The 25000-nt window shown below is 39.9% G+C and overlaps 1 protein-coding gene across 2 annotated transcripts in view; it reads right to left on the reverse strand.

The window, feature by feature from the left end:
- The window catches only part of LOC138026430 (E3 ubiquitin-protein ligase HACE1-like), a 37189-nt gene that overhangs the window by 2733 nt on the left and 9456 nt on the right, over positions 1-25000 (reverse strand). For both annotated transcript variants that reach the window (XM_068873786.1, XM_068873787.1), the window contains exons 5-16: positions 24673-24761; positions 16522-16776; positions 14624-14811; positions 12839-12987; positions 11772-11874; positions 10093-10552; positions 8940-9086; positions 7447-7653; positions 4398-4484; positions 3994-4098; positions 987-1130; positions 763-816 (exon numbers count right to left, since the gene is read on the reverse strand). In XM_068873786.1, the coding sequence (XP_068729887.1) occupies positions 763-816; positions 987-1130; positions 3994-4098; positions 4398-4484; positions 7447-7653; positions 8940-9086; positions 10093-10552; positions 11772-11874; positions 12839-12987; positions 14624-14811; positions 16522-16776; positions 24673-24761 (1988 nt within the window). The remainder of the gene's footprint in view (positions 1-762; positions 817-986; positions 1131-3993; positions 4099-4397; positions 4485-7446; positions 7654-8939; positions 9087-10092; positions 10553-11771; positions 11875-12838; positions 12988-14623; positions 14812-16521; positions 16777-24672; positions 24762-25000) is intronic.

The following is a 25000-nucleotide window of genomic DNA, read 5'->3' on the forward strand; positions in this document are numbered from 1 at the left end:
TCTTAATGGTGTCACTTTGTGCCTTATCTGATGTACATTACTAGTGTCAAGTTTGAACAACACCCGTCCAATGTTTTCGGAGATATTCTCAATCATTTTGGGATTTATTACAGTCATTTGTAATGTTTGTGACTTCATCAATTTGTTAACAAACTTGAACATCTCTGGAAGGAAAGAAGGTATTCCAAAATAGAGAACACCATTCTTCCTTATTCTGAAAGGTCTTTAAAATAAGCAAAATATATTTTTTACATTATAGACACTTTAATATGAAAAACGGCTTCTTTTGCATTTGATGACGTTAATAAGCGAGACAGTCTTTACGTTTAAGTTTTTCTTACAAACTTTGTCGAGAAGAACGATCAGAAAACGCTGGCTTGGTTAAGGAAATGTTCCGCTTCGTTGTCAATGTGATAACAATAGAAATTTGGGAGCGCACTAGTGCGGAAAAGTTCATCAGAAATTTAGCTGGCTATGTAAAAACGCCGCTGCACGAAGGAAGGGGGGGGGGGGGAGGGGTAATTCCAAATGTTAATCAATCTTGGGCAAAAAAGGCCATTACGCAGGCGTTAATGGTTTACGACAGTTAATCACTACTTTTGTTCGCGTTAAACTTAGTGGAAGGAGATGTTGACCAAAATCAAGAAAACACCCTGAGGAGCCCAAAATCCGTTTAAGCCAGGTTCCTGTCTAAACGGGGATGATATAAAGGCTGCAACACACCCACGCATTGTTGTACTCAAAAGAATATAAGAAGCGTACCTTATTGAGCCCTTGAACCTTTAAAATTGTGAACTTGGTAGCGCCTCCTAAACCCTGATAAGGGAGAGGTAAGTTCAGTACACAGAATTTGTAGATGTTTAAAATGTCTTGCTGATTTAGGACGAACGTGCAAAGAAGTACAAATCTGTATGCTTTAAATGTCTCGCGCATTTATGGCAAACGGCTTGCACTAAAGTCTGCTTCAAAGTAAATACATCACATACTGTAAGAGAAGCAAATCCACCAATAGGGACACAGGGTGAACCAGTCGAGAATTTCATCAGCAAAGCCTTCTCTTCTTCTTTAAGTTGTGACACGACGCTCCAAAACCAAGTGATTTCGTCGTCTGCAGATGAACATCCTTGATACTATGAATTTAAATGGTAGTCAGGATTAAATTGCAGTCTTATTCTAAGCTCATGTTACTGGAAAGGGGAGTACATCTGCTCTCAAAGCTGGCATTAAACGCTGGCTTTTACCGGCGCAAGCACAAGCACAAGCACAAGAGACATGCGCAAGAGCATTGGCTTGTTACGAAAAGTAGGCTTCACATTTGCTTGTTGACAATGAGACATGTTTGATCCTACTCCGGTTTGAACAAATTTGAATGTATCTTTAAAATTTTGACAACCTTACGTCTTGGTAAAGTTATAGATTTCAATTCTAGTAGTAAGTGTACTTCAGGTTAGGTGATCCCATCATCAAAGGAAAGCTTAAGTAGCATTCTATTTAAACAGTTGCGATAGTAGAATTAGCCAATACAAAACAACCCTTGGCAAAATCGCAAGTCTCTCGGGAAGGTTTTCTCCATCATAGATCATACACTTTGTGAAATTAAGCACAAATAAACCGCAATAACAGTCGACAATTTAACGCTTCGAAAATCGAGATCATGGCAGTAACAGGCTAATACGTTTCACGCTCGCTAATTGCCTCCGAGGTAACCAATTAGAACGCACAAAAAGCACTCATCAATAATTATATGAGTTATGCTTAAGAGCGATTGATTGGATTAAATGGCAATTGAAACTGGGACGCTCAATAAAACGACATCAAAAGATAAATTTAATGGCTCATCCGAGTAGATTTACAGTGCTTGATCCGAAGGATTTCATGCAAGGATTAGAATAAATCGACGACATGATACAGGAAAGAAACTTTATTTAGGTGTCAGTTTTTTAGCGATGAAGCACTCACTGGGGACACTGTAAAGTGAAATCAACGAATTAACACAAATCAAATCAAATGTTGGTTTTCAAGGAGAGGGGCAAACCGGAGTACCTGGAGAAAAACCTCTCGGTGCAGAGTAGAGAATCAACAAACTCAACCCACATGTGACGTCGAGTCTGGGAATCGAAACCAGGCCACATTGGTGGGAGGTGAGTGCTCTCACCACTATGCCAGCCCTGCACCCTGAAAGAATGCCCACAAAAGGCAACTTCAACCTATAAAACGTCTTTTAGCTTCCCAGATCTCCATCACAAGGAGTTACGGTTAGGTCTTCAAGGTGAAGAACAAAACACTCAAGCGGTGCGCGGATACAAAGCACGTTTTACTCTGGCTCGACAATTTGGCTCGCCTTTCATTTGTTGTTTTTTTTCTTTCTTTGTGACTTGTCTATACTGTATTACTCTGACTAGTGCGTGAATAAACTTGACTTCACTTTGACACTGAATATTTCTCACAAGCCCGCTATTAACTATCTGATTGGTGTGGTTTAATCGTTTGAAGAAAAGACGAATCGGCTCATTTAGATGCAAAAAGGGTGGGGAGGGTACGTGGTACGTGACTTCCTTGTCTTGCATATAAAACTTGAGTGTCCCTCTAACTTTAACAACCATAAACATTTTAAGTACTACTACAACCAAAAAATTAATTCTTCTTTTTCCTTGGTTTCAAAACTATGTTAATTTAACACAGTGACCCAGGTTTAAACCTTGATTACAAAAGACACCTGTTTATTTCAACTGGAATTTTCCTATTTGGTGATCCGCCATTACTAGCTTTAAAATCTTGAGAGAGCTGGATCGAAGAGAAAATGAGGCAAAAAAAATCATTACTTTAAGAATGCAATACGTGTCTACTGACGGAACTGAATTAATATGAAGCACGGGAGTTTCGAGCTACTCATGTTCTGCATATATAACAACCTGCATTTACACGCTAACATTTTAAACTAGTGAGAGTAAATGACGTCACTTTTCCCCAGATCCAATCCTCTAAGTTCCAATCGGGCAGTTTTGAACGCAAGTTTGGGCGGACAGTGAAATCCAAAACTTGCACTCAAAGAAATCAGCCTTTTGATGAAAATCAAAGTTCAAAGTTTTGCCAGTCAGGTGTTAAGCAAAGGGCAAACAAGAGAGGCTCTGCAGAAATCGTGTCAAGTTTTTCAAGTCGTCGTAGTCCAACTTTCTGGGCTAGTTAAACCAGTCAAACTGGTTAAGGCAGAGCGCGCATCGTATTTTTGACAAGGCGAAGCTCAAAATCGAGTCTTTAGTACGAAAATCAATATGGCGTCTTCGAGTGCGATCGAGAGTTGGCCTGGCTTTGAAACGTCTCCAAGCAACGGCTTGCGCATACTAAATAAAGACTTAACACGATTTTCTGCAGAGTCCTTTCTTCCTCGTCGAGGTAAGAAAGGCTCTGCTGGCAGGGTGTTTAAGGTAAAGGCAACTAACCTTGAATCAACGCTAACCATAACGCTTGCTGTATTGTTGTAAATACTAAGACAGTTGGCGTTTGAAATTAAAGGAACACTTCGTGGCCTGAGGGTGTTACGACACTGACTCTCGACGTAATTAAGTGCACTTCTGGATAAAAGTGCGCTTAAGGAGCGAATCATGCATTCTTTCCGCAGATAGAATACGTAGTGTGAGCAGGTCATCATCGTTATATATATTTTTTCAATACCGAATGGCTAAAAGTTGATTTCTGGTTGTCTTTTTCACGAGACCCTGGCACTGGTCAGGAACCCATGATTAGGAGCGTAGCGCTTAACTTCCTTGTTTGTGGAATCGCGTTTTTACAGACCAAGCTATTTTTAGATTGATTTTCCCGCAAAACCAGGGGAAAAAAAAAAAAAAGAAAAGAAAAAGAAAACAAACAAGCTTACAAGAAAACAGAAAAAAAGTGCACGCCATTTCGGCAGTGAATCTTCCTTTCTTCTAAACAGTAATACATTTTGGTACAAAGCATCACTAAAGAGGACATTCCTTCGACTAGAACGAGTACCTTGGTGTTATTCTTCCAGTCGGTGACGTCGATTTTGGCCACTCCACCGATTAGCAAAGAAAATTCGTCGGCCGTAAACAAGGACAGAAGTTCAAGCGAAATAACCTACAAGAGAGCGAAAGTTTAATGGAGGCTGGTAACCCTGTGCCTGCATAGTGTCATTAAGCAGGGACCACTGGAAACAAAGGGGGCAAAAGATACAGTATGTCCCGTGAAAAATTACAATGGAGGTCAAGAAGACGAAGAAGTTTATTGAAAGTATAAAACAAGGAAATTAAAACAAAAAAAAAAAAAAGGATCGGAACACTTATTTAAGTAGTTTCCTCGTTCTCAGATGAAAAGTTGCGCATTCGTGGTGCCGACTGAAAAAGCGCCGCTACACATGGTCAGTACAATTTAATTACCTCGTGGAATCCACCAGCAAACTCAGCCACTTCATCCTTCACAAGTGTCTCCAGCTTAAGCTGTGAAACAAGTTTGACGTACTCTTCCTACAACAGAAAATATGCCATTCGTGACAGATTGATTTATGAAACTTTGGTTTTATCAACGGAGTTCAGTAAGTGAGGACATCAGTCTACGCTCCAGGCTTTCTCTAATAAGTATGCTGGCGCCATACCAAAAATGGCGGATGCTATGAAAAACCATTATTTCGACGTGATAACATTGAAATGTTGGTGAAAGTAAGTTAAATTCATAATGTGAAAAGCGTATACTACATTTTGGCGGCGCTTCCTCGAGGATTTGAGACTTTTTGAAAAATCGTGCTTTTTCGTCAGAATACCCCTTTAAATGTTTAATTTTTCATCTTGTTAATAGTCCAATTTCATGTTCTCCATGACCGCTGAATAAAAATACTGAGGGCGCATTTTTACAGTGTTAGCCTCCATGTGAAGTGAATATATTCACAAATTCCAGCGAGATGACTTGTTCAAAACTCTGTCTATTGCTTAGTTTCAATTTTCAGGCACCTTTCCTGCCGGTATTTATGAATATATTTCACTTCAGATGGAGGCTAACCCTGTAAAAATGCGTCCTCAGTGTTTTTATTTAGCGGTCATGGAGAACTTGAAACTGGACTATTAAGGTATTTATCTCGGCATAGGAGTTTACAGTTTCAAGAATTTCAATTAGTATTGGTTTGAGACTAGTTGGTATCCCATTCCAGACTTTAACCCCAAGAAGTGAAAAGGCCTTACTTTGAACGTTAAGTGCGGATCGTTTGGTAAAAAGATGCTCAGATGTTGATGAGCGTGTGCTGTAAGAATGAACACTGGTAATTTTAGAAAACAAATACGAAAATTTAATCGGTGCAAAATTAGTGTTAATGTCATACATAAAATTAACAATTTTCTCTTAATATAGGAAGATGTCCTTCCAAGAAAAGAGGTATTGCTTGAGCAAAGTGAATAAGACGGAGTGCACATTTTTAAGGACAAGAACTTTATTTAACAAGTTTTCAGATACATTTCCCCAAGAAGTTAATCCATACGTTTTATAAAGTACAATGAGGGACTTGAAAATATCAAGAAGAGTTCGATTGGGAACAATACGTCTTAACTTCGCAATTAATCCGACAGTTTTGCTTATTTTTCTTTCCAACTTAGATTTTCATCAATCAATAACCCAAAAATTTAATGCAGTTCTTTTGTTCAAGAATAACATTGTCATTTTCTTCATTATCAAAAGTATTAATCTGGGGCAGGTAATTAAGCTTTTTTGGTGTGGGCGAAAAATAAGTATAAGTTTATTTGAGGTTATCCAATTAAATAAGTTGTTCAATTCAGCATTTACAATTAATTCCAATGTCTTGAGATTTTTGTGAGAATAAAGGTTATTAGTATCATCCGAAAAAAGGAAAAATTTAAGTTTTCTGGAGAAATGCTAAATATCGTTAACATATAACAAAAAGTAGAGTGGTCCTAAAGTGGGCCCTTGGGCTTGGGGTACACCACAACTAACTACTTCTTTATCCGAAATGTAAGAGTTAATCTCTGTTGTTTGAGTACGATTTGTTAAATAAGAGGAAAACCACTGATTACCGATTCCTCCAAAGGAATATTCTTAGCTTGTGCAATACAGACTAGTTCACAGTTGCAATAAAACAACTTACGTAGAGATGTAAAGTGGCATTCTCTAATTTCGAATTCCCCAGAAGACACTTTTGCCACCCAAATTTTGCATTAACTATTGTTTTCAAATGCTCTTGGGGACACTGTATATTCCAAAGAGCATTTGAACACAATGGTTTATGCAAAATTTGGGGGGGCACACAAAGTGTCTTATGGGGAATTCGAAAATAGAGAATTCAATATTTCTGAAGATACGTGGATCGAGTTCATTAAAAATATGAAGTATTTTAAGTACATCGTTCAGCACGTAGAAAGATTGAGGCAATAGCTGAAGACTAGATGTATGGCAGTTGAAGAAAAGGTTGCGTTCTCCAAACTTCAACCCAAATCCTCTTAAAGTGGCCCTAGCGGAAACATTTTTGTTCTTTGGCAAAAAACTGTACAGACATCATACTCATGCGTATGGCATACCTTACACTTAAAGGGGCAGTTTCACGGTTTTGCGCATGTCCAAGCTTTGGTGCTAGCAGTTGTACATTTTACGATTTCTTACTGAACCAGATGGTGTTCTTTAATCACAGATAGTATTAAAGTGAATACACTGAATGACTGAGGCTCAAATTGGAAGATACTGCGGGTTTACACAGAAAATATCAAATTTGGACAAATTTAGTTTTGTCCATCGAATTTATTGTACGGGTGGAACATTTTATTCTACGCATGAGTTGTAATAGCGCACGAGTTATCTATCCGCATGCAGAGGGTTTGTAGCTCAGTCGGTAGAGCAACCGTGATCAAATCCGAAGGTCGTGGGTTGAAATCCCACCCTGGTCAGAGTTTTTCTCTGTCCTTGTGTGGGCCCAATTCCAATACTAGGGTTGATCTCTGATGGAATAATTGGGTATAAAAAACTTCACAGTAGTGTTAGGCCTCACTCGAACTTGAAATCATTACAAAGGAAATGGTTGCAAAAGTAATTCCAATGCGTAATTCCAGTTTTATGGCATTATTTCCGTTTCCTGCATGAGTGCTTAACAATGGAATTAAATGGGTTAACGTGACAGTTTGCCCATGCGCAGAAACGTGAAACTCTCACTTTAAGAAAGAAAGAAATCGGGAGATTTAAGACGACATGTGTCATAAATTATTGATCATGTCTTTAAAGCGTGAAAGAATTTAATTTTAAAAAGGTCCATGATTTTTTTGAACATGCACTCCATTTTCATTCTTGGAGTAAATAACCACAAATTGTAGTAAATACTCAGAGAATAGAGGCAAAGTCAGAGGTAAACAAACTGCATCATCTTTCAGCAATCCACAAGGATACGGCCCCATGCATCTATCGGTTCAGTTTATTGTATTTATCATGTTATAATTTTACCTTGTTATCGTCAGTTAACGTCTTGTCAACATTATCGCTCAGCTCGATGGTAACTGGTTTTGAATTCCACGGATTGATGGCATCCACACTAAACGGCAGATCGAGGTCGTTAACGCTGTTCTCTCGCACCCAGGCTACTGCGTTCTTATGAAGCTCATAGTCAAACGAGCTTAGGTCATCAGGATGCGTCAGTGGAATTCCAAGAATCTGGAAAAAAAGATCACGTCAGGGAAAGAGGTTTATTGCAAAGAAATTGTTTTAAAGTGGCCTTCTGATTTTTTCACAAGTTATGTTTCATGTATCTGAACTTCGGAATTGAATGAAATGAGAGTTGGAAAGATGTTCACAGAGCTAAATGTATCAAGTTCCCAAAGGGCTTGAAAGCCCAGTTGGCAGAGCAAGTGCAGCGCCATCACATGGTTAAGTTCCTCAAAACTGCGATAAGAATAGCATTAAAAAGCATAGTATAGCAGCATATCATGAGTTTAAATCCGCCATATTGCGCGCAATTTACACGAAAATTACGCGCGCGCTATGCGGGAGTAAAAGAAATACACGAGAGTGCGTGTAAATAATTACACGCAAATTCTTTAAGCCTTGTTTTCACTAGCGATGCCATTTTCGTCACCAAAGCCTTGGATCGACACAAGGCTCTGGGAAACTCTATCTAGGAGAACATGCGCCGTAGGGTTCTCATAGCCAAAAACTGGCTATTGGAAACTTACGGCGCCTGCTTACTCCTCGCGCTAACATGAATGCTCCAATTAGAGACGCCTTTTGATTGTTCTTCACGAAAACCAATGAGAAGACACTTTGTTTCAGGGTTTCCCAGAGTTCTTCTCTCCCTCAGTCAAGAGCAGAGCTCTGGGGTCGAGATTGTAGCGATGCAAGCATAAGCACAAGAAGCATACGCAAACTCAGCAGTTTGTTGTTTATTAGCGCCTTTTGTTAACAATAGACAACAACCATTAGTAGGGCTAACGCTCACATGGTTCATGTGGGATATAAAACTACCACTTCACATTACACTCTAATCAGTTAAGTCTAATGAACAACAAGCAAATGCGCTTGCGTCTGTTGCTTGTGCTTCATTCTCGTCACCAGGTTTTCGCGCAGGTCTAGGTTTTCGCGCGGCCATATTCAAGTGAACGCTGGTTTGAGAGACTGCGTTACTGATTGTTGACCAGAAATCGATACAAACGCCATCACTGGTGCCTTCTGTTAAAGACACTAACAAGTCATAGACCTTTTTGCAGATACGGCGGCCATTTTGATTTCTATTGTTTCGAATAGCTATTATGGGATGCCCAGGGGGCAAATACATATTAATGTGCCCCCTGAGTATCCCATAATGTGTTTCGGAACAATAGAAATCAAAATGGCCGCCGTATCTGCAAAAAGGTCTATTGGGCATGCCTATCGTGATAACTGGCCTCGAGACTTCAGATGGAAACCACATATCGACGAGTTAAGGATTCTACAAAGGTTCTAACCTGTTTCACAAATGGTTTGGACAGCTGAAGATTGATGAGCAGGTGCTGGCAAACAGCGAACCCTACCATGCGACCAATAAAGCGAAGCTGCTTGAGTTTGGAGCGTAAAGACAAGTTGATGATGGATTGGTCAGCACTGCTGTCCTCCTAGTCGAATTAAAACAACAAAAGTAAGATGAACTTTAACAGTAAATTAAGGAAACAACGCGGCCTTGCGTTTTTCTTTATTTCCACCATTTTGTTATTAAAAACAAGAGAGCCCTCATCAGCTTCCTTTCTTTATGCAACTTATGTCGCCGCAAGTCAAGGATACCTTTCCCACAAACAGTTTATACATGCATTGTCATTAAGTTTTTTTGAGGGGAGCAAGGGTGGCGCAAGTGGTGAGAGTGATCGCTTCCCACCAATGTGGCCCGGGCTCGATTCCCAGACTCGGCGTCATATGTGGGTTGAGCTTGTTGGTTCTCTTCTCTGCTCCGAGAGGTTTTTCTCCGGGTACTCCGGTGAGTTAATTTCATTTGTGTCCCCAATTAGTGCTCTTGTGCTAAATCCATTGACACTTAAATAAAGTTAAAGTGTTCATAGCACGAAGCTCAAGGCTAGTACTAGTGGGGCCGAGCAAACAACTGAAACAAACAATCAAATTGTACATAATATTGTTAAGAATCCCAGCTGGCCGGAGGCAAACCAGTTGGCTATTCACAAGCGTGGCCGAGGATTTGAACTCGGGGATACCGAGAGACAAATCCAAGTAGTGGTTAAAGCGGGACTCGAACCCGGGACCGCTGGATTGCGAGTCCAACACGCTGACCACTCGGCCACGCTGCCAACTTAATACCAATCAAAACCAAGTGTGTGAAAGAGAATAAAATGCAGTTCCCATTCGTTATTGCCAAACCTTGAATTTCGAAAAAGGAATCTGGGGGTGAGGCTTTAACTACCAAAATTCCTTAGCTAAATAATAAAGACACCTCATGTCAACAGTCGAGATAAAATTTTTCTAATAAGGGATCGGCTTTCCCCCAATACTGTCTTTTGCATCTCCTTTGCTATTCATTCTAGCTATCTCGTGTGTTATTATTATTATTATTATTATTATTATTATTATTATTATTATTATTATTATTATTATTATTATCATCATTATACTTACCATGCAAGATATCCATGTTACCGTATGTGAGGTCTGAGATATTCCAGCATGGTTGAGGCTATTAGTTGTACGGGTCCTTCCATCTCCTGTCACAAATTCCTCTCTTGAAGATGTCCCGCTAACATCAGACTGGCTTGTATCCTCATTTCCCGATTCTTGATGAGGTAGGCGCACAGTATCATCCATTGACTCGCTCTCTAAGCTATCTGTAGGGATGCTTCGTTGGTTTTCATCTGTGCCACTGGAACATCCCTCAAGCTGCATACCCATCAGTAACTCTTCATCCGTGATTTCATCGGACATCACGGATGAGGACAATTCTTCACTTGACTGATTTTCTTGGATCAGCCTTCTTGATGCTTTTTCGCGTTTGACTTTTGCACTGATATCCGATTGCTGCACGCTACTAACGTGAGAATCCAGGTTAACATGTCTTGCAAAATAAGAGTTTGGTACTGGGCTGTGTGACGAAAATCAAAATACAACAACAACAACAATAATCATTTAATGATAATGATAATGATGAAACGTGCAGTAAAATTCGTACGTTACAGGTATGCACACAAGTTCCAGCCCAAGCCGGACCTGGGGCCCGTTTCTCGAAAGTCCCGAAAAATTTTCGGGCCCGAAAAGCCATTTGTGAAAGTGCCAGCCGCTTGATTTGGAAAGCCGATCTTTTAACATGTTTTCAAGGTAACAAAAAGAAAATTGACTGTGAAGTTTAACGACTTAAATCCCCTCCGTTCTTGAGATACAAAGGGAATTGTGACACCTGAAAATGGCCCGTAAAGTTTCGGGACTTTCGAGAAACAGGCCCCAGCACCCAAGGTCTCAAACTAACAGCAGAAAAAGTGCATTACCGATACGGCCAATAACACTTGTTCAAATCACCATCAAACTATTCGCAAAGAATAGGACATTGGGTTGCCGGTATTGTGGTCTGTCCTTGCAAAGTGCATACTATCAATTGAAGCTTTGCCCTGTTTTGCAAAAACCTGGGTAGTCAAACTCAGATAAACAGGAGCCCGTGACTAAGAGCGCTTTCCTTTTGTCAGAGCTGGCCGGCCAGACCGTAAGTTTGCAAAGAAAATGCAACAATTTGAAGGAACACTTGCATGAAAATCCCTCACATTCTTCTGGAGGAGTATATATCATCCTCGAAGTGTTAATCTGGAGGCGTTGTAGAGTTGGTTCTTCCAAATGCCCGGTATGGCCGGTTCAGTTCTGTCCTATGGAAGGCGTCCTAGCAGCACACAACTTCATTGCATTTCTGAAATGGCGTTTTTACAGACCAAGTTATTTTTAGATTGACTTTCCCCCGAAACCAGGCCTTTCGAGCTGATCAGAAGTCTTGCACGAGAAATTACTACCCATGGGCTTGAGAATGGTTACTCCTGCAAGCCAAACCTTATTTACTGTAAAAACTCGTGTAAAAATAGCTTGATCTGTGAAAATGCCGTCACAGAGGCCTTGCATTGGAGTTGTAAGCTCCTGGTTATGACTCCTGGATAAACTAAAGTGAACTGAGACTCCTACACATTATGTACAATGAACCGTTAAAATTTAAGGTCTCACAATCCACCCCACTCTCCAATGTGTAGTACAGGTACATGTCACGCAAAAGCAGAGGCATCGTGAAATTACTTTCACCGCTCTATTTTAGAAGAATTCATAATCACCTGTACTGAGAATCATCGGCAACAACAAAGAGGCCTCGTTTAGGATCGATGACATCTTTGCAAAAGCATGCAAAAAATTCCCTCTTGGGACCAGTGCAGACACCTGTGAGAAAGAAATCCACCCATCTTCGTCATCAATTAAATGTTCTAGAAACCTTTCATTCATCCCTGATACAACCACCTCCGACTAGTTTACATGCACAAAGACGCGTAAGACTACATGTACCCTAAAGATGGGTACAGATGTAAAATGTGGCACACCACACCGCCACCGAGAGTTAATCCACACTAACGCTCTTGATGGCAAGGTCGTTCATTTTCTGCGTCCGTCTGAAATAATAATTTCAGATGTCTAAAAGTACACGCAATAGGCCATTTTCGAAATATCAATATTCAGCTTGATAGTGAGGCAGAGAGGACAAAAATGATAGAAACAAGTTAGCATAATTATCATCTACTTTCCTTTGCCTTTGTCCTCTAAGCCTCTCTCTCAAGCTGAATTTTAATAAATCGAAACTGGCCTATTAGACGCAAGCCGATTTTGATAAACGTCACCAAGTGCTCCCTTCCTCTTCTCTCCATCTTCAACATCACTTGCCAATTGGAAATACAGAAAATAGACGTCACGAAGTGCTTTGTTCCTAAAAATTGGTAGCGAATAGACCAAATCTAAGTATGGACGCCAGTAAATTATTCTTTTATCTTTGGGCAAATTGGCCTGACTAGCCTCGTTTTACAGCCACATTTCTTTCAATTTTACACGTGAAAACGAGGCTAATAAGGCCAATCAACACTGACAAAGACAAAAGAATAATTTAAGATTGCATTCGGTCAACAGCGATGTTTCTCGTGACGTCATTCACTGCTATTAATATACCAACCAAAACCAACTTGGCTGTCGAAACAATGACTTCTTTTGTTCTGTGAGAAATCTGACGTCAATGTTTGTAAACAAGAAATATCGCTATATTTAGACCGAAGTGACACTTTCATGCTGGATACCATAATTGGGCATGCATCTAAATGCGTGCATGCAAGTTAGAGAAAGAACATACAGTAAAGCATACCAGGTTCATTCTTGAAAGTGACACTCAGTGATTTGCTCCGGAGTGCATGTCCCAGTATTCTTCCCATCTGGTTCATTGCACTTCCAAGAACGTCCTCTCTGTCAATTTCTAGATGGATACTGTCACATGACCAGCTAAATGGCTTCGATCTATATGAAGGAAAATAGTAAGATTCTTAGTACACGTGGAACATACGTAAGAAACCGGCAATGGCAATGCACTACTAGCCAGCCCACCGGCAATGCTTTTCTAGCCAGAAAACAAACCTTTAACAGCTGAAACGTTGACAACCCTACCCTTTTATTGATGCTTGTCGAATAATAGGGTGTTAACAATTTAAAAACGACGACGGCTACGCCCAATACAAGGCAACAAAACAATAATACCATTGGTTAAAAAGAATCGTGCTGTACGCATTTTATTGCTGTACTCTGCATAACAATAACGTGAAATCACTAAACTTGAGGTTTTAACGACAACATGACGTTTTAAATTCAATTATAGGATAATTCGCCCACATTGTACAAAGTGAACAAGATGAAATAACCGCGAAAGACTTAGGATTGTGCAAAGTACACATTTTGAAGAGAGGTTTTCGTCCATGTCGCCATGGTGAAATTAAATTAAGCAAGGATCAAATCGGAAAAAAAATTCATTAAAAACTTGAAATATAAAATCAGCATGTGACTGTCCGTGACGAAATGATTGCGTGATGTGCAGAACGTATGCGCAATAACAATAGGTGACACCATCCTTAATTAATCTAACTGGCTGCTTTCTTCCAATATTATTGGGTTATGCTATTATTATATTAGAGTGCTTGAATTACCGTACTATACACCTTATTCCAAAATGGCCGCTCATTTATACAGATACAAATTGGTCCTTGCTGCCTCGTTCAAGATAAAATATCAAGGCTGTTGCCTAACAGGAGCCCGGTAGCCTGGGGCTCCCAAAGAATAGCTCTGGGCTCCTTAATTTTTCACAGCAACACCTTTCACTTCATATGTTGGGCTCCTAAGTTCTCAGCATTTAGCTCTGAGGGCCCCTTTAAAATTTTCTTAGGCAGCAGCCTTGAATATTCATTTGAATTTTAAGCTTAAGAACAAGGCATCAAGGGCTAATTTGAATAAAAACAAAAGATTATTTAAATGGCGGCCATTTTGGAATAAGGTGTATAGTTCCTTCTATTCTCATCTATTCTCCATCTTCATGTATTGTTCACCTTTCACAAATGTACACACGTGATGTCAGAACAAAAATTATGAATACGCTTCTTCAAGACACTTCCCACTGACAACCAAGGTTGGGGATCCTAGGAAGAACTTACCGCTGGGTTTGCACAGAATTTTGGTTCCAAAATGAAAGACTTTTTCCAGACTTTTTCCAAAATGCGAATTTCTTTTTCCAGACACAAGTTTCGTATATATAGTTTGTCCCATGATGCACTGTGAACATACACTAACCACGATGCAGTGCTGGCGTAAGAGAGATCTGAGACTACTCGGTCTGCGATTGAATGTTTTCGCCTAAGACGAAATTTTAAATAAGATTTGACTGCCTGAAAAAATTCACTAAGCAATAAAGCACTTGTTTCAGTTTCAAAACAAAAAATTCTCCAGACTTTTTCCAGGTCTGGAAAAGTGGTTTGCAAATTTCCAGACTTTTTCAAGAATTCAAGACTCTGTATGAACCCTGTTACCAGTATGTCTCATCAGTGTGTAAAATTATTTTTGAGCGTCTAGGTTTGCACGATAAACGAAAAAATAATGCATATAGCCTCACTCGATTTCAGATAGTTTCCGCAAGAACCACCTTCTCTTGTTGTCAAAATCCAAGATTGCTCTCCAAGTGTGCTGCAGAAGGCCATAGTTGTTCTCATCAAGCATTTCAGGGTTTTGACGGATAAAATCATTAAACACAGTGTAGTATGCATCATGATTGGCTAACGATACAAGCACATTCTTGACAACCTGAAAGCAAACAAATGCACTCAACATATTGCACTATACATGTAACTCTTTGCACATGAAAACATCATCAATTTTTCACGAGGCACAGAATAACCTTTCGGGGAATTACTGTAAACAAACAGTAGATTTTCGTGCCTTTGAATAGACGCACTGAAAATTAATTCTTATCTACTACAGTCTCCATTTAAAGTAGGGTGGATACAGCTGTACATACTCCTTACTAACCTCATATTCTTGGTCTGTACTGTAAGTTATAGATCAAGTTTTTTTCAGCTGACTTACTGTATGGCCCAAGCGCAAAGGCGATGGGCCAGAGGTCAATGGGAAAAACAAGGATCTGTAACTTACAACTACAGGCCAAGAAAATAAAGGTTAGTAAGATATTTATTATACTCTGAGGTAATAAGGGATGTGGGAAAGTATAAAGATAGTTGAAGTACTAGTCAAGCAGAACATTCAACTGCCCCAAATCATTGGCATGCATAAAAGATTTGAAGAAAAGAATACGGTAAATTTAATCTTATTGGTTTTTTGAAATAGTTGCTGCAAGGTTCAAACATTTACATTTTCAGAAGTTATTTCACGTAAACAACACATCACAACACGAAAACCCTGCTAGAAAATGAAGCATAAAAATTTAGCAGGCCTTGAAGTGGACCATACTGCAGAATGCGTCCCCCTAAATGAGCAAATCATAGCAAGTACACTATAACAATCTGATAGATATACAATGTAATAAATAACAAGTATGCATACAAGCATGTGGAACTGCTCAGATATACATATTACATGCATGAACATTGTTCACTCAGTGCCAGAAGAATAGAGGAGCTCTGTGTACCCAAGGAGGGTGCACAGAGCACCATGGGTAAGAAATACATGTATGGTAACCCATCTGTGCGAGAAAATTTGGTTTTGGTCATACGACTGTACGACCATACGCCAACCCTCCATATATACAAACGTGAAACTCTGTGGTACTGGTGTTTTTTGGAGGGAACATCTTTGATATTGGAAATCCATGTTGAGGTTAATTGAGACCTGTCAAAACAAGGTGTCCAATGACCAGTATCACATGACAATATCACAGGCTCAAGTTTAAAGCTCATCAAGGTCAGCTGACTAGGTACTGGTTTTAGATTGGATCGCAGGCTCAAGCCAGGTTAACTTATTGTAAGAATAAATAACAGTCAGAAGCTCCGCTTTTAGGCTTGGCTAAAACTATGTAAAATTATTACAAGCATGCAGTGCAATTGCATGGTCATGGATTTGAATCTCATTCAAGGCTGCTCAGATATACATTACATACATGAACATTGTTCACTTAGTGTCAAAAAGAATAATATTATTCTGCAGTGCAACTCTTGGTTTGCATCCATGTGCTGAGACAGCTTTGTTGGTCAAAACAATAGAAGACCTCAAAAGTTTTGCATAATAATAGAGTCAAATTCGCACCATTGCCGCTATGACGCCAGATGCAAACCATCAATTGCACGATCATGGATTTGAGTCCATTACCATGCAAATGAAGGGACAGATTTTTTTCAATAATTGGACAACCACAAGCAATGAATGAAAGTTTTTAGCCTCTTCCACCGCGTCCATTGCTTAACTTAAAAGTCTTTCCCCAAGAAAATTGTTTCAAACAAGTCATGTATCTCCTTGCGTGATTCAGAACACAACAATAAAATCGTGGTGAAGGGATATTACCTTAACTGCCCTTTTCTTCTCCACTTGATTTTTAGCTCCCCTCAGGAGATATCCCAGAATGAACACTTGCTCTGGTTTGGGTTTCATTAGTGCCAACACACAGCTCTCATGAGCCTTAAAATTGGCATACAGTAATGGTGGCCACCCATAACGGTCCACACAATCCACTCGGTGTCCAAAGTTGAGTAGCCATTGAACACATTCAGTGTCTCCAGACATTGCTGCCAGATGAAGGCTTGATGTACCATCACTGTCCTGTGAAGTGGATTGTAATGTACAGTACACAATATAATGAAAGTCACTATGATAACAATAATTATTATTAAACTGTGGAGAGAAAGTTGAATTGGACCGCAAATGATCCTTGGACCAGAAATGGTCCCCAAATTGACCGGACCGGACCGGACCGGACCGGAAATGGTTGCCTCATCAGTAATTTAAAAATGGACTGGACTCAAGAATTTAGAGAGAGAATTTAAACTTGACATTATATTTTTTCCCTTATAACGGAACAATCATTACATTCAAATGCTTGACATGTAAATTTTACAACTTTAAAACTTACAATGCAGCAGCTTTATGTATTTTAACTTAAAATGCAGCAGTTACATGTATATGTGCAGCAACACAATTTTCCTGTTAACTGTAACATGTATATTTTTCTACTCTACGATTGCAACGCCTAAAATATACTTGGAATTGTGCGACACTCCTCATTTTTTCCAAATAGGGCCAACAAAAAGAAGTACAACTAAAAAAAAAAACAGTTAACCTGAAAGGAATAATTTAAGCCCAACTTCTGTTTTACTTTCAGTCAGTTCTTCCTTTTCAGATGTCTTATCCCCTATAGCTACACCGTAAATGCTGGGATATGAAACGAATGCAAGCATAAGGGAACACAGCAATTTTAACCACGCCGTGTTCCCACAGAAATTCGTCTAAAATGAGCTCTGTTCTCTCCCATATTGCTTTTGCAAGACACTATTTATAGCTTTGTTCTCACGCATTAAAAAAATTTCCAGGTGCAAGTGAATCCAACGATTTAATAATCATAATCTCCGAAACGTACATGTTAAAGTTTTGTGCACTTCCTAAGGTAAGCATTGTAAATTCCTTCCTTTTTCATTTTATTTATTTTTTGCTCAAAACTATGCATGCTTATTCGGTTATTTAGTACAGGATGTTTACCTGCTTTTATTTTTGCTTTATGCCAGAGGAGTTTGTAGTTTCCTCATATATCCATGGACTATTCATGGAGTCCATACCATTCCTGATTTTGGGGGGATCATTTATTAAGGTCATTTCTGATCGAGGGATCATTTCTGGTGCAGGGATCATTTTCAGGCCAGGATCATTTGCGGGCCTGTACAGATCTAATCGTGTAGCAGAAATAAATGATTGGATTTTTCCAAACTTGGTCACCACTTGAGCAGAATAGTTTTCCAATTTTTTATCAGTAATTTTTCCTAAAAGCAAGTACTGTTGGGGTACAACGGTGACCTTTTATAATTCAGTCAATCTCTATCAAAGAGAGGAATGTTGGAGCTGCCATTGATTGGTGGGCATTTTCTAGGCATGGAAGAAGCACATTTTGACGAGTGTGTTAAAAACTTTCTGGCGGATTTCTCCATCATTTCTTGAAGCTTGTGTGGACTTCGCCGTAATCACATTTTAAAGTTTTATTCATTCAAGTTTACGAGAGAATATGTCTACTTGTTTTTTGCAGCTCAGCGCAAGGAACATACATACATACAAAACTGAAAGCTTACATATTCAGGGTGACCGGCTCTTGTAATGCCCGGTTGGGCTGTGTCAAAAAGTGGGATGGGGGGACGCATTTTTACCATTTGTTTAACTTTTCATCATATTCACAAAATCCTTGTCTGTTGATCGTAACTGCGTTGTACCCTGGTCTTAAGTTCCTCGCTTGTACAATTTGTGAAACAAAGGTATAGTAAATTTATAGAGTATAGTTCATTAATCATCTTCATAAAAGGTGATTTTCATTATACTACATCATCAAGCTACACAGTGGAGTAATTTAGGTAAAATGGATTGGATAAATGTTTCCTCGTAAAACAAAAATACACTGTATGTCAATTTATGAGCTTGGTCAAGCCTTCACACACTGAAATCAAGAGTTACCGGCACTTAGCTTCTGGCCCAGGGGCGGTACTTTCTGGGTGGGGGATGTGTGCTGGGACCCTGGAACCCTTAGCCTATAGCAGAGCTGGCTCAGCTGAGTTTTGCTACCCTATACTACAGTAAACTCCCCAAATGCCCCCTATCCTAGAGTAGCGGTTTTTCAGAAACTACTGAGGTCACTATAGCTACATGTAGCACAGTCTAGCCAAAACAAACCCATACCACAATCGTTTCTCTCTCAAAAAAGGATTTATTTATACTTGTTCCATTTGTTCATTAGAGATGAAATAAGAAACCATTCTTAAATTATTTGTCGGTATATTTGGTCTCAAAATAGTACTGACAAAGGCTCCGATGCCTCGCAAGAATGTATCAATTACAATTGAGATTTCACAAGTTTAACGATAATATGTGGAAGGAATTATTGTAACTTGCTTCTCAAGGGGCGGCTATCACCGCCAAAAATGCAAGAAATTGAAATGAAACAGAGAAAACCAAAATGATTTGTGGTTTGCCAAACGAAACATAGTCTCCTTCATTCGCCATCTTTCGGGATGTCACACAACGAGCTTTGCGTGACATCCTGACCACTGACTATGTGACTGACTAAAAAGAAAGGTCCTTAAGGTACTGTAATTCCCTTGAAAATGACGTGCTATCCAGATTTTTGTCAAACTTGGCACAATAATATTGATATTCATACACAGGACACTAAAAAAAGCAATAAAAAGATGGTATCACTGTGCTTGTTTTCACGCTGAATAACCTTCATTACAAGAACAACAAAAAAAACAAGGTGACACAAACACCAACCTTGGTGTGCCCAACACCACGCATGCGCACAACCATTTCACCTGGTTAATTAGCAGACATGGAAAGCTGTTTTGGCCTTGCTGGGCCTCATCAGCATAGTATACATATAGCTAACAGACCAGGCGGGTGTCTTAGAAACCTCTTTAGGTGGCAGCCCCACACAACAAATGCCGTAAGCTGGGATGGGAACAGCAAAGCTGTTCTCCCAGACGGCAACCGGGTGGGAAGGTGGATCACCAAAAGAGACCAGTGGGTCACACATAAATTTTTACGTACAACAAAAAAAGCAAGGTGACACAAACACCAGGGTTTATTTGTGCAGCCTTGCTTTTTTTGTTGTACTTAGAGTAAAGGGCATGCAGTGCGAAAACAAGCATGGAGACCCCATCTTTATATTGCCTTTTTTCAGTGTCCTGGGTATGAATATTAACTGTGCCAAGTCTGACAAAAATCTGGAGTACGTCAGTAAAACGTCATTTCCAACTGAAGGGAATTACAGTACCTTAAGGACCCTTCTTTTTAGTCAGTCATGTACTCAATGGTCAGGATGTCACACAAAGCTTGTTGTGTGACATCCCAAAAGATGGTTGCGAAGGAGACTACATTCTTTACGAAACCCCACTTCGACACAGTTTCCATTTCACGTACAAAAACATAGTAAAAGCTAACAAGAAGACAACTCTGAGCTGGGACATAAGACCTTATCTTGTTTATCCTCATGCGGTGGACATCATTAATCAGTTGAATTTAGCCCTGCCCTCGAAAAACAAAAAGAATAATTTATCCAAAAAGAAGAGAAAAAACTGTTTCACCCAGAGAACAAAAATGCCTGTCAGGTTTGTGCCAAGTTTTATCGGGCTGACGACTGATATTTATGCCAGACCCCCTGTCGACTAAATGTTATCTTCTCTCTCTTATTTGAGAGAGGTTGACATCTTGTCTCTAGTTCAAGACAAGGACTTATGTGAGGAGAAGACCCAAGTGCTTGAAAAGGTGATCATTACGGGCCTCGACGGAATTATGCCATTTAAATCAAAGAAAGTTGCTTCTAATAAGCCGCCATGGGTTAATGTTTCTCTGAACAAGCCCATTCGGCGTAGCCAGCACGACCTGGTCAGCGGTAATATGATCGACTATAACATTTTTCGCAATAAAGTCAACCGTGCTAGGAAGAACTGCCGAGCTAAATTCTACGAGGCTAAGGTAAAACATCTTAAATCATGTAAGCCTGCAGTCTGGTGGAAGGAAGTAAAAAATCTTAGTGGTTTTGCACCACCGGCTCGCGCCGACCCACTTGTAGATTTCCAGCACGTCGTCGGCGAACAGGGCGAACCCCCTAAGGACTCTCGGTTCCTGGCGAATCTGATCAATTCCAGCTTCCTTTCTCCTATGAGTGTGTTCGAACCACTACGTGCACGACCGAGCGAGCACAATAACGCAGCACCTGTTGAGCCACGCCCGAGGCTCATCACGGAATATTCTGTTCTACAGAAGCTGCGCACTCTCAACCCCAACAAAGCGTCTGGTCCTGATCAAATCCCCTCTTGGCTTCTCAAAGATAATGCGAATATACTTGCTGCCCTGTAGCAGACATCCTGAATTCTAGCTTCCAGGAGAGTCGCCTACCTAAGTCATGGAAACGAGCGGATATTACACCCCTCCCCAAGCAGTCACTAGTGCTTGATGTTAACAGGCATCTGCGACCTATATCACTAACGCCAATACTGTCAAAAGTGGCCGAAGAGTATGTGGTTGAGGAATACATCAAGCCAGCTGTCCTGGTCAAAGTTGATTGGAATCAATTTGGAACGGTTCCCAATTCCTCTACTGCGCATGCTCTCATTAGTATGCTGCACACATGGTATCAGAAGACCGACGGCAACAGCTCTACGGTCCGTGTAGTTCTATTTGACTTCAAGAAGGCTTTCGATCTGATTGATCACCGCATTCTATTGGAGAAGCTTAAGAACTTTGACATGCCTGAGTGGGTTGGTCTCTGGATTGAAGATTTCCTCACTGATCGGCACCAAAGAGTCAAGCTCTCTCAAGACTGCTTCTCAGAGTGGGGTAGAGTCCCTGCCAGCGTACCACAAGGGACTAAGCTTGGTCCCTGGCTCTTTGTGGTGATGATCAACGACCTCCACGTCGAAGGCGTTGATCTATGGAAATATGTCGACGACACCACCATAAGTGAAACAACCCACAAGAGTGATTGTAGTCAGATCCAAACAGCTGTAGATAATTTAGTTGGGGCAGCTCAGGCAGATCGGTTCCAGCTGAACGAAGCAAAATGTAAAGAGTTGCAGATTTGTTTTGCCAGATCTAAGCGTTCATTTCCACCTGTCGTCATCAATAATAAGAACATCGAAGTTGTTAAGAGTGCCAAACTTTTTGGTCTCTTCATCTCTGACTATTTGAAATGGAACGCGCATGTTGCTGAGATAGTTAAGAAGGTAGCGTCCAGACTGTACTTGCTGAGGCAGTTAAAACGAGCGGGCCTCGACCCGCTCGAACTTGTATGTTTCTACACCACATGCATTCGGCCGGTCGCCGAATACGCCTGCGAGACCTTTCATAATAGCCTTCCCATATACCTATCAGATGAACTGGAAAGGCTTCAAAAACGCGCCTTTCGTATCATCTATCCCACCTTGAGCTATTCCGAAGCGCGCGTCGCCCTGGGGCTGCCGCTATTAAGCGCTCGAAGAGAGGAACTCACCACGCGCCTCTTCGATAAGATCCTTCAAGACCCCAACAACAGGCTCCATCACTTACTGCCGCCCAATAATGAATGCCAAGTAACTCTCAGGAAAAAGAGGACTTTCAATGTCCCTCTTTGTAAGACAAATCGCTTTCAGCGGAACTTTTGAGTTGCAAGTTCTTCCCGTTCTTAGCATTTAGTTCTCGGTGTGCAATCTTGCTTTTAATATATTTTAATATATTTTTAGATTTAAATTTTAGATTTAAATTTTAGATTTAAATTCTAGATTTAAATTTTAAATAATTTTAAAATCTTTGTTCGATTGTAAATAGCCGTAATTCAGCCCTTGGCTGCAATGGTTTTATTTAATAAAGCTATCTATCTATCTCTCTCAGTCTTGACTTGTCCACTTTTCCATGCACTGAATCAAGTGCCCAGCAATCAAACCATTTGACACTTGATTAAACCATTTGACAGTGAGTTAAGTTGTCTGTCGATTTGTTGAACCGTTCTTTCTTTAACTAAACCATTTCAGTCTTGTCTTGTCCATTTGACTTTGCACTGAATCACTTGCCTGGCCATTAAACTATTTGCCAGTGAGTGAAGTCATTCGTCAACTAGTTCAACCATTCCCTCTTTAACTCAACTATTTCAGTCTTGCCTTGTCCATTAAATTTTTGACTTTGCACTGAATCGATTGCCCGTCTCTCAAACCATTTGACACTTGATTAAACCATTTTGCCAGCGAGTTACATGTAAAGTCATAAAATTTTGTCAATTAGTTGAATCCTGCCTTCTTTGAGTAAACCATTTGGCTACGGTTCACAAGATTGTTGTCAGACCTGATTATTTCAAATTTCATCGACAGATGGCTTCTCGGTTGAATAAACCTATTTGAATAAGCAGTTCACTAAGTACCGATATTAAACGAAGTTCATGTAGGTAACTACATGTACCATTAAAGTTGCTATGCGCAACAGACACCATGTGACGACGCATGCCATGTATACCTTTCCAAACAGTTAACATGAATGACCAAATTCTTCCTTAATAAGTGTTTTGTGTTTCCTTTAGGTTGGCCCGCACTTCACCGGGTATTTCTTAAAGTAAGGAAATGTACTCATGGACAACACTTACATTGTATGCTAGAATTCATAGCATTGCCTTACTCGTGCTTGCTAAGCATTTCAATTTTTCGAACTAAAATACATTTTTACCTGTTTTAGCTGGTAACACAGTGCACCGGTTATGGGTACTAATGGGTAGAAGTTGCTAAATGATAAATCCAATGGTATAAACCTAACCAACCCATATGCACATGTACATGTAAGCATTCGGCTTGGTTAGATTGCTGACCCTAAGCCCGCTAAGTGATAGTGTACCTTACACGTAACTGAAACAAATGGGAGAAAACCAACCAGTGTGAAAAAAATGCCGCAGTAAAAGGGAGAAGTTGATGTGTGTGTAGAATAATGATCAAGTTCAGTTTTTTATTGTAAATTAGCTGGTAGGAAATTGATATTTAGTGCCAATGATGAGTTAAAGAAATTTTCGTGTTTTACAGCGCCACTGAGTAAATGGAACTTTTAATTTGTCTAGCTACATTACTCCCATGATTTCCTTACGACTATCATGATAAATTATTATCTCCCTATAACCAAAATAATAAAACCAATGGTGCCCTCACGTTTTCTCAAAGTTAAAATTCTGTGCATGCCATGATTTGCTAAGAGGTGTTATTAATTTTTATCAGACTAAAAATGAACCATTTCTAGCGATCTAGTGACATGTTTTCAACACAGTTTTTGAGGCTCATCCGCATAAATCACAGGGTCATTATAGCATTCGTCACTGAACTGAATTGGTCAGAATTTAGTAAGTTACATGTATAGTGCTGGCAAAGGAAGCGTTATTTTCTGCATGACTTTGTATAAGGTCTGCATATTCTGGGTCTGTGTTTTCTAGGTCTGCTTTTTTTTTTGGTCTGTGTTTTCTACATTTGTAGGTCTGTGGGTCTGCATTTTCTAGTTCTGCGTCTGCTAGACAACCCTTTTTCAAAACCAAAAAAAAATTCTCAAGCACAAATACAGTAAAACGGCCTGGATAACGAGTGTTTCGTTGGTTGGATAATACAGCTGTCACTTACACTGTAGTTAACAGTATCTCTGTATCTTTAAAGAAGTCTTCGTTTTTACATTATGCAATTATTATAAAATTTGAGTCCTTACGTAAATTGCGCCCTTTCTCATTTTGATTACAATTTCTTGCATTAAGAATCGATTCTTCACACCATGAGATTCAAAATTTGAGAGCCTTCCGCTTATTTGACAAGTACAACTTACAGATCATTTCTCTTTCCCGCAGCAAATTGCACCTCGGTTTTACCAAGGGAAAAAAATGTGCATACTTTGGCAGCACGCGACCACTACCCATAGCAAAGACGAGGTATTGCCTCGTCCCGAGGGGTCAATACTTTCAGGCAGTATACTCACAGTGGAATTCACTGAAGCCCCATTCTCAAGAAGCACCTTGACACACTGGGGATTACCACTCTCGCAAGCATACATTAAAGGAGTGAAACCTGCAAAGTACAATCTCGGATGAGTGCTGGTACATGTAACAAACAAAGGAATTATTGCACAAAAATATTTGGTTTTATCAACGGAGTTGATAATGTAAATGTAAATTGACCACCGTACAGGGATTTTAAAAGCTGACGTTTCGAGCGTTAGCCCTTTGTCAGAGTGAATTGAGGAATTATGGGTTGTGTGTACAGTACCGCTCAGAATTAACCTAACATGGAACGCGTTCGCGAACGCG

This window comes from Montipora capricornis, chromosome 12, assembly GCF_036669925.1.
Source record: "Montipora capricornis isolate CH-2021 chromosome 12, ASM3666992v2, whole genome shotgun sequence".
NCBI lineage: Eukaryota > Metazoa > Cnidaria > Anthozoa > Scleractinia > Acroporidae > Montipora > Montipora capricornis.